Source organism: Octodon degus, unplaced genomic scaffold (genome assembly GCF_000260255.1).
Source record: "Octodon degus isolate 3935 unplaced genomic scaffold, OctDeg1.0 scaffold00087, whole genome shotgun sequence".
NCBI lineage: Eukaryota > Metazoa > Chordata > Mammalia > Rodentia > Octodontidae > Octodon > Octodon degus.
This window is the reverse complement of record NW_004524663.1, coordinates 3,114,915-3,124,673: the sequence shown is the minus strand read 5'-3', so window position 1 is coordinate 3,124,673 and position 9,759 is coordinate 3,114,915. Positions and strand designations below refer to the sequence as shown.

General features: G+C 40.1%; 1 protein-coding gene and 1 non-coding gene across 3 annotated transcripts in view; both read left to right on the top strand.

Annotated features, from left to right (window-relative positions):
- The first annotated feature begins 338 nt into the window (after window positions 1-338).
- Smc5 (structural maintenance of chromosomes 5) overlaps window positions 339-9,759 on the top strand; it is a 111,735-nt gene continuing 102,314 nt past the window's right edge. For both annotated transcript variants that reach the window (XM_023721918.1, XM_004637163.2), the window contains exons 1-3: window positions 339-651; window positions 4,772-4,913; window positions 8,815-8,867. In XM_023721918.1, coding sequence (XP_023577686.1) covers window positions 431-651; window positions 4,772-4,913; window positions 8,815-8,867 — 416 coding nt within the window. In that variant the 5' untranslated portion in view covers window positions 339-430. The remainder of the gene's footprint in view (window positions 652-4,771; window positions 4,914-8,814; window positions 8,868-9,759) is intronic.
- LOC111818332 lies at window positions 1,668-1,799 on the top strand. Its single transcript, XR_002822353.1, has one exon. It is a non-coding gene; the product is annotated as a small nucleolar RNA SNORA63 (small nucleolar RNA).

Here is a 9,759-nt window from a genome sequence, read left to right as displayed (position 1 = left end):
GACGCTCGCCTGAGAAGAGGCCGAGCAAGCTGAGTCAGAACGGGCCCGGGCGCGCGCCCAGCGCACCCGCTCGCCAAGCCTCCTCAGGAGCCCAGCCGCTGCATGCGACAAGGCTCAGGGTTACACAACTAACATCTTTTCCAGGTGTTTAAAACAAAGGCAGCTTGCGGAAACGCCGAGCGCTGCGGGGGGGGGGGGGCGCCTCGCCGGCCGCACACATGCCCAGACCCCAGGCCTCCGAGATCACCCTCCGCGGGTCCGGGCAGGGCGAGCGAGCGCGCGCGCGCCGCCGGTTTTGCTACTGCGCATGCGCGCGCATGCGCGCGGGTGGGGTCGCGCTGCGGCCAGTTCGCGCGGGAGCGGGGCGCTGAGGCGCTTGGGCTGTGGGGCGCTGAGGCGGAGGCGGTTGCGGAGAGCAAGGACGGCCAGGATGGCGACCCCGGCACGGAGTATGCCGACCCAGACTCCGACCCCGGCCCCGACCCCGGCTCTGGCCCCAGCCCCGGCGGCCCTCAAGAGGGCACTCCCGGCAGATCCTTCCTCCGAGGTCCCGAGCAAGAGAAAGACTTCCGGCCCTCTACTGTCGCGGCTGCCGCCCTCCGGACCTTTCGTGGAGGGCTCCATCGTCCGCATCGTCATGGAGAACTTCCTGTGAGTGGAGGGGCCGGGCCGCGCGCGGGCAGCAGCGGGCGGGCGCGGAGCGTGGCGGGAGTTCGCGCGGCGTCCCGTGAGCATCTGCCTGCGCAGGCCCCGCGTGTGGCCGTGGCAGACAGGTCTTGTGGGGTTATTTTGTTTTTTAAAAAATTCATTTGCCTCTTTTTTGAAGGCGTAGGGCAGTCAGGGGCCTTCGCGAGGGACTAGTTAGGAATGGTGATGGAATAGAGAAGGCGGCGACCCTTAACTTGCTGTGGCAGGTTGCTCACGGGGAGGCATCCCCTCGGCTTGGTGGACAGAGAATGAGAGGATAATGGTTATTCATCCTTCAGTTGTTGGACCTCCCTGCAGACCCTTGACTCCTACAAATACAGTATTCTTACCTGGCTCCTCTTCTCTCCCTGTAGACAACTGATTACTAGTTTAGAATCTAAATGTGTTATCACAAAAGTACTGTATGTCTGTTTAACTTCTTACAGTTCATTTTGTTTTTCAGACTTTTTCTCCCAGAGACTTAAATGTAAGTTTGCACACAGTGGCATATTGATGACAGAATTGGAATAGCAATCCCAGCATTGTTTTCCCAAATATTTATCGTGTACCAGATACAGAATAAGGCGCTTTATTTAACATATTGATTTTTTTTAGTCTTAACTCTTACCTTTGATGAGATAAACTTAGTTAATTTTGCCCAGGTTTACGTACCTAATACATAACTCAATGGTTATTTGAATTCAGATCAGTAAATATAGTTACAAGAAGATGGCATGTTTACCAGGATACCTTGAGGGAGTGGTTAATTTCATTCACATTTGTCCAGGAAGAACTTTGTAAAGAAGGTATGAACGTCTTAAAAGAAGTTTTGCAAACAATAGGTACTTTCTGAAAGAAAGTTTAGAGTTTTAGGAAATTCAGATGTTTCAGTATAATTACAGCACAGGATTCCCATGAATGTGTGGACGTGGGTAGGCTACTTTTGTCAAATTTACTGTGCTAAGAGATTGTAGCTGTTCAAGCAGGATTCAGACTACAATATAGCTGTTAAGTGCTGTGTTGTCATTCTCCCTGCTCAAAATAAAGTTGTTTCTTAACTATACCTGTCTGCTATACCTGTGTGGCTGCCAGGGACGCTTGGTTTCATACATGTTAAAATTAAATGTTGACTCGAGTGAAGATTGTTGAATTAAGGTGTTCACAGAAAGAAATTCCAGCTTTATAGGCAGGTTGCCTGGCAGGCTGGATGTCTTTTATGCAGGAAATGATGTGGGTTTGTATTCACTTGGAAGCATTTTGGAGGGTTTAAAGGTTAAAGGCTTAAGACTGGAGGCAAAAAGATTTTTCTAACATGAAGGCAAGAGAGTTTGAGCATAGTAAGAACTGAGAAGAGATTCATTAGGTTCTGTAAGAGAAGGACACAGCAAATGTTTTCCTAAGTCTGTGCTTTTGCTAACTGATAAGTACTATTCAGTCTGGGGAGACAGATTATTTTTTAGCCTGTGACTAGGCTTTCTTTTGCTAAGAGATGTTCTCTGAGAGGAATTTATAAGAATCTGGAGCTCAACGGCAGAAAGAAATATCACCTGTTAAAGCCAGGTGATAGGCCTGATCCTTTTGCATGTTAGGAAATCTTTGACTCCTTAATGAAGCAGTAGAAAACTACAGACCAGAGGAAAATGAAAGAAATGAGGAAGTAAAGGTTGGACCTAAAGAGGAGAAGAAAAAGGTGGCTGGGAAGTACAGAGCTAAGTGAAATTTTAATTATTTTCATGACTGAGTTTAGGAGTGAAGTATGGAGTGGTAGACTTAGAGAATTAGCAAGGATTTTTTTTTTTTTTTTTTTTTTTTTTTTTTTTTTTTTTTTTTGGCCGGCTCAATCTGCCTTAAGGGCGAGTTTGGTAAGGTATGGGAAGCTGGGGATCCGAACTGCAGACCCCTATGTCTGACTGGCTTGCCCCAGCAGGGGCTTAGACAGCTGAGCTAACCCGCAAGCTCCCAGGAAGTGGGAGAGGTAGGTCTAGAGAACTCACATGGTCTAGAGGGGTTCCTCTAAATAAACCTAATGGAGAATAGAGGGAGAGATTTCTAGGGTGAAGCAGTAGTATGCTAAGGGTTAGAGAAAAAGAAGTGTAAATTTGTCAAGAAAATGGCATGTGCCTGTAAATAATCTCAACTACTGGAGAAGCTGAGGCAGGAGGATCACAAGTTTGAGGCAAGCCTGGGCAGTTTAGCAAGACCCTATCTCAAAATAAAATTTATAAAGATCTGAGGATGTAGCACACAGGCAGCACTTTTCTAGCATGTGTAAAACCCTAGGTTTATTCCCAGTACTGGAAAACAAACAGACCTAGCTACCTACCTACCCATATACAATACAGTGTCTTGTAGATGGAATTTGGGAAAATAAAGACAATAAGAAGGGAGATAGTGAGAAAAGATTCTAGAGGTAAATTACAAGAAGTCTTTTGTTTTCCTGTAAGGTTTCTATTTTTATTTTTTAGCAGGTTACATCAGATTTACATGTCTACCATCGTGACTTAGTATCTTTTTCTCATTGCTGAGACAAAATACCCAACATCCAGAATGAAAGGAGGAAAAGTTATGTCAGCTCACAGTTTGTAGAGGTTTCACTCTATAGTTCAGTGGCTCCAAGGCAGGGTGGAAGGCAGGGGAGAAACAAATAAGTTCATGGCAAAGCAGGCAGCAAAATGGCAAGGAGGAAAACAGAAACCGCAAGAACAAGCCTATCTCTCTCCCTTTTAACTCATCCAGCTACACACCTTTTGATTGTTAACCACCAAATGCACCTAAAGTGAGGCATCCTTAATCTCACCATCACACAACCTAGACATAGTCACCTTCAAAAAGCCTCACCTATGATTGCATGGGGCCTTGAGAAGGCTCTTGGTCATTGATTGGATGGTGGTTGGGGGACACTGATATGGGTAGAGGCAAGAGATGAAAGATGATACAAAAATCTCTAGGTTTCTAATTTGAACATCGGGGTGAAGCTATCTCATTAAGTGACCACAAGAGTGGTTTTAGATAAGAAAACTTGGGTTAGTTTTTGGTTTTTTTTTTTTTTTTTTTTCTCCGAATGCCTTCAGGGCAGGTTTGGCTGGCTTGAGTTGTGGGGATCGAATCACAGCAACCTGAGCCTGACTGCTTTTTGAAACAGCTACTAAGAACTGAGCTAAGGGGCAGGCCCCCTGGGTTAGTTTTGAATGTGTTAAATGTTGGGTAGTTTTGGTCAGACATGCAACTATTTATTACGGTGGTAATTGCATGTGTTAGTCATCTGGGCTGGCATTTAAAGTAGATGCTACCTGAGGCCATGGAAAATATGTGAGATACTTCAACTTTTTTATTTTCATTATTTATTACTGATTTAATAAATTTAGGACAGGGTCTCACTACGTAAATCGGGACTCAGTGATTCTCCTGTTTTCAGCCTCCTAAGCGCTGGGATTATAAGTGTGCACCACCATGCCCAATCTCAATTGCCATCTCAGTGCGCCCTGAGGGTGGGGCAGCATGGCATGCCAAGGATTGAATCCTGGCTGCTGATCTCTGCTGAAGCAGGCGCTTTAGTCCACTGAGCTCTCTAGCTGGCCTTACTTCAAGTTTTTAAAATGAGGAGTCTTTGACAGCTATTTCAGAGGTACCTCATTAGAAAAGGGAACTCATTAAGCTAGAAGTAAATACAGAGTCAGAAAAGTAAATTTTTAAAATGCAGAGGATTTGTCTTGTTTCTGTCAAGTTCTATATTTATAGTATCTCTAAGGTACAGGCCAGAAATTCTCATACCTTTTCATATTATTTTATTGTAAAAGACCAGTTTTATTTTATGTTTTTTGAGCCAGGATATCACATGTAGTTAAGGCTTGCTATTAACTCAGTACAATATGTAGCCCAGGATGGCCTTGAACTTAAACAGATCCTCTTGCCTCAGTGTCCCCCATACTGGAATTGCAGGTGTGCTTATCAACCTGCCCGGCTAGATAACAGTGAATTTGAAGAAGATCATAGATAATGACAATATAAAGCAATAAAAAGCTTTTATAAAGAAAATATTTTTTCTCTTATCTCTGTTTAATGATTTCACCTCTATATAATTTAGAACATACGATATCTGTGAAGTATCTCCTGGACCCCATTTGAACATGATCATTGGAGCTAATGGAACAGGGAAGTCAAGCATTGTGTGTGCCATTTGCCTTGGATTAGCAGGCAAACCTGCTTTTATGGGACGGGCAGATAAGGTGAGTAAGCAAATTGCTTTTAATTAATTCAGTCATTAATTGCTTTTAAAAATAAATCAATTACTATGTATTAGTTTCCTTGTAAAGTTAGTGATGGAGTATGAGGGATGACTTTGGTAGGTAGAAACTAGGGCTTTTTGTCTAGAAATATACACCTAATGACTTCTTTGAATGTTCAGTACCTTAAATGCTAAGTGTAATGTGTCATTTTTTAAAAATACACTTCAAGGCCTGTGGAAATGAGTAAATTTTCCAAAGGCAAAAACAAAATAGTGTGAATTTGAAGATAAGCTTTGAAACAGTTTTTTTCTTTCCTCTTTTCTTGTTTTGTTTTTGAGATAGGATATCATTATGTATTTCAGACTGGCCATGAGCTCACTTTGTGGTTAGCCTGGCCACAGACTCACAGTGATTCTCCTGTCTCAGCCTGCATCTCCAGTGCTAGGATTACAGACGTGTGCCACCATGTCCAGCTTGAAATAGTTTTTCTGTGGTCATTTGCTGATAACCTTGTACCTTCAGGTGTAACTTTTGAGTATAAAGAGGATCCTAAAGGTAGAAAAGGGCTAGAAGATAAAACCTGTGTGAAGAAGAAAAACAGTATCACAATTGAAGCCAGGCATGGTGGCACACGCCTGTAATCCTAACACTTGGGAGGCTGAGATGGGAGGATTGCTGTGAGTTTGAGACCAGCCTGGACTATAAAGTGAGCTTAAGGCCAGCCTGAACTGCATAGTGAGACACTGTCTCAAAAACACCAAAAGAAAAAAAAAAAAAGATTATATCCTTGGGCCTGGGGATGTAGCTCAGAGTCATAAGCCTCTGCCTACAAGGTCCAAGTTCAATGCCTGGAACAGGAAAGAAAAAAAAAATCACAGAATTAGATAATTCATTTACTTGCATAATTATCAGGTCTACAGGGTAGCAGGGGAGGAGGAGTTGGTGAGAAAATCATACAAAGAATAGATGATCACAGCTTTTTGGGGCCAGAATTCGTATCATCTACATGGCCTAAACAGCATATTATAATTTTAGTTTAAAGTCGTCTGAGTTACTGATATCTCCATGTATTTACGTCAGTTACTGATATTCTCCACATATCTCCAGAACAGATGTAAGCCTTTTAATCTCATGCTTAAAAGAATTTTAACATAATCTAAAAAGTTGAATTGATGGCTAAAAATCACAAAACATGGGAGAAAAATCATGTGGAAGAAATGGTTAACTCTCAAAAACATTTTAAGTGAAAATGTTGTTGATCTTGGAAGAGTACATGTAATATGACTTTAATAAGATAGCAAAAGATAAAATAATTGGGGCCAGGGAGATGGCTCAGTAGAATAAGCACTTGCCTGGCAAGTGCAAGGGCCTGAATTCAATTCCCGGTTCCACCAAAAAAAAAAAAAAAAAAGATAAAATAATTTACTTAGTTCGGAGAATGTATGTATTTAGTAAAACTAAAGTGAATCAAAATGATTAATAAGTTAGCATACCAAGTACATTTGTTAAGGGGAGAGGGATGGAATTAGAATGAATTGTATAAAGAATGTCAGATTTAATGAATGTTCATTTTCTTAAATTGGTGATATGCAGTTGTTTTATTTTACAAATAATACATGGAGTTTGTATATGCTATTGGTATATAATTGATTTCACAGAAAATATATTTGTAAAAGAACATCTGAGAATTGAATTGTCACCCACTATTAGAGGTACTTTTAAACTTGAGATAATATTGCAATACTGAATTATCTAAATATTATAATGTTTTTAGCTAGACTTAAAATTTATCAATATTTTTAAAAAATCTACTTATTTATTTGGTACAGGGTCTTGCTACACAGCTGGGACTCGTAGTGATCCTTATGTTTCAGCCTCCCCAGCACAGGATTATAGGCATGCACCACCATGCTTGGTTTTGGGTGGCTAGCAGTTCTGGGGTTAGCACAGCAGGTGGTACCGGGGATCGAACATGGGTCCTTGCACTTGTCAGGCTTGCACTTGTCAGGCATGCACTTAGGCTGCTGAGCTATCTCCCCAACCTCTAAATTTAAAACTTAATGGAGAGTTATAGATTGAGCCATATACCTCTTAAATTATAAGTAAGCCTATTAAAAATTTTAAATGATATATTGGAGGCATTTATGATGTAGAAAAAGAAACTTCTATTAATGCTTAGTCTTGTGACCTTACTCCATGATCTAGACTTCACTTTTTCTTAATTTCAAAGATAAGGGGTGGGCCATGGTGGTGAGTGCCTGTAATCCCAGCATTCAGGAGACTGAAGCAGGAGAATTGCTGTGAGTTCAAGATCAGCCTAAACTATAAAGTGAGATCCAGTCTTAGAACCAAAAGCAACAACAAAGATAGGGAGGTTGGAATAATTGTCCACTGATCAGCCCAGATTTTTCTGAATTTTTCTAGTTATAGGTAGTTTTTTAATTGTCAGAGCACAATCATGAGTTAAGATTCTAGTCTTTATCTAGTCTGTTAGCTGTTTGGATGAATTGGGCTATATCAATTTTTACCAACCTTCCTATGCTTTGTTTTTTGTCATAAACTACATTCCCTGATAGTGGAGTGATAAAAATTTTGAGGGAGTCTGTGGAGTGCACTGTTTTCTAGCTACCAATTGCAGCCTTTTGGCTATCTAGATTTAGTATTTAAGGGATCCTCCAGCCCTCAGCCAGACTATTTTAATGTTTTTGTTGAAGTGTTATTATACATCAAATTCAACACAGTCATATCCTGTGCCACCTGAATGGATAAAAAATACTGTCTCCTGATTTTTCCCCCTTTCTCATTGGTAACAAGTGTTTTGTTTGTTATAAGCTAATGTAGCAAGACATGTTTGTTTTCCCTCTATGAGAAAACAAAGAAAGCTAAATAATTGGACCAAGATCAAACACTTTATATATGACAGAGTTGAGATTTAAAATGTACACGGTAGTTATTAAATCATCAGGCTGCGCTTTCTAGTTACAGGGACAAGCTTTCTTTTCATCTTTTTGGTCTCAATTTTACATCCTTTTAAAAAAGATACCTTAGGGCCACCTCAGTGGATTAAACCGCCAGCAAGAAGGTGCAGGGGCGAGGGGTTCGATCCCCAGGCCTGCTATGCCGTTCCTGCCCCCGGGGTGCACTGAGACAGCAATAGAGACTGGGTGTGGTGGCACGCGCCTGCAATCCCAGCTCTTGGGGGGGCTGTAAACAGGCGGATCACTACGAGTCCAATCTAGTGGTGAGACCCTGAACACTCTGTAGACCCTTCTGTAAAATACAGGAAAAAAAAAAAAAAAAGATACCTGATGATAATTATATCCTATGAATAAGAGGATAGGTAATATTAGAGTGGCTATTAAAATTTAGTTCATGGAAATCTTCAGTAGGAATAAGAAGCTTTGGCATAGTACTTTGTGGTACACAGGCTCTAGAGCTAGGTTACCCAGTTTCAGATCTATGTGCTGCCATTTACTGGCTTTGTCACACGCTTCATAAGAGACTGCCTGCCTGGCACATAGGAGTTCCATAAATAATACTAGTATTATTTTTGAGGAAGGGAATAATGGAAAGATCTAGATCTGAGAATGACACCTTTAGAAACTAATGGAATGGACATTCAAGTAATTTTTTTTTTTTTTTTTTTTTTTTTTTTGCTAGGGATTGAACTCAGGCCCTTGCACTTGCCATGTTTTTTTTTTTTTTTTTTTTTTTTGGTGGAACCGGAGATTGAACTCAGGCCCTTGTGCTTGCCGGGCAAGCGCTTATTCTACTGAGCCATCTCTCTGGCCCCTCAAGTAATTTTTGAAAAAAATCTAGATTTGAGAAGTATAGTAAAATTGTCAAATTTCTATGGCCTGGTAATGTTATCACACCATTTACCTTTTCTTCTTTGTCTTAGGTTGGGTTTTTTGTGAAGAGAGGATGTTCCAAAGGCAAGGTTGAAATTGAATTGTAAGTGTTAAAAAGTGCTAATGTGCCCTTCTTTGTATGACTTTTTAGTTTATTTTATCCTTTCCTAATAACCTTGGGAAAGAGTTTAATATGTTCATGTTAGAAATAATGTTTAAAGATTATCCAAATAACTTAATTTTATAAAAATTCATCTTTTATAAATTTTAAGAATTTTGTTTTGGAAAAATTTTTAAACATTCTAAGTTTATAGGCGGTAATGAAATTATACCACTTTAAATATTCACGAAGAAATTACAGTATCATTGAAACTGTCCTACCAATTTGATTTGAAGCTGTCTCATTGCTGTTTGTTTCTCAATAAAATTATGGGAAAAAAGAAATTACAGTATCCTTTATTACTTAAAATGTCTATTGCTTTTTGCTGATTTTGAAAGTTTAAAGAAATGCAGGCATAGTAGAAATATGTAGGTTGAAAATGAAAGCCTTCTAATTCAGCTTCTAGAAATAACCACTATTAATAATTTGATGCATTTCATGTATGACAAATACTTGGCAATTGTGTCACCATTTTTTTATTCACTTCTTTATGAGTTTTTTTCCCCCCCATGGAGCCTGAGTATTGTCCTTTGACCTCTTTTGGCATCTGCTGATGGGTCAGAATTGATAGCTGTATTGAAACCAGTTCAACAACTTTGGTGTATGTACATGTAGACTTCATGCACTTAAAAAAGAAAAAAAAGTCTCGATTGGAATGTAAGAGAAACCAGTAAAGCACTTAGTTTGAAGAACTAATAATAGGAAAAGGAATGTTGTGGGACTGTCCTGCTTCAAGGTTGTATATGGTTAGATTTTTGACTTATGTGTAAACATAAGAATTATATAATTCTTTATGCCTATTTTTAAAATATGTTCTAATTTTTAATTTTTTTCT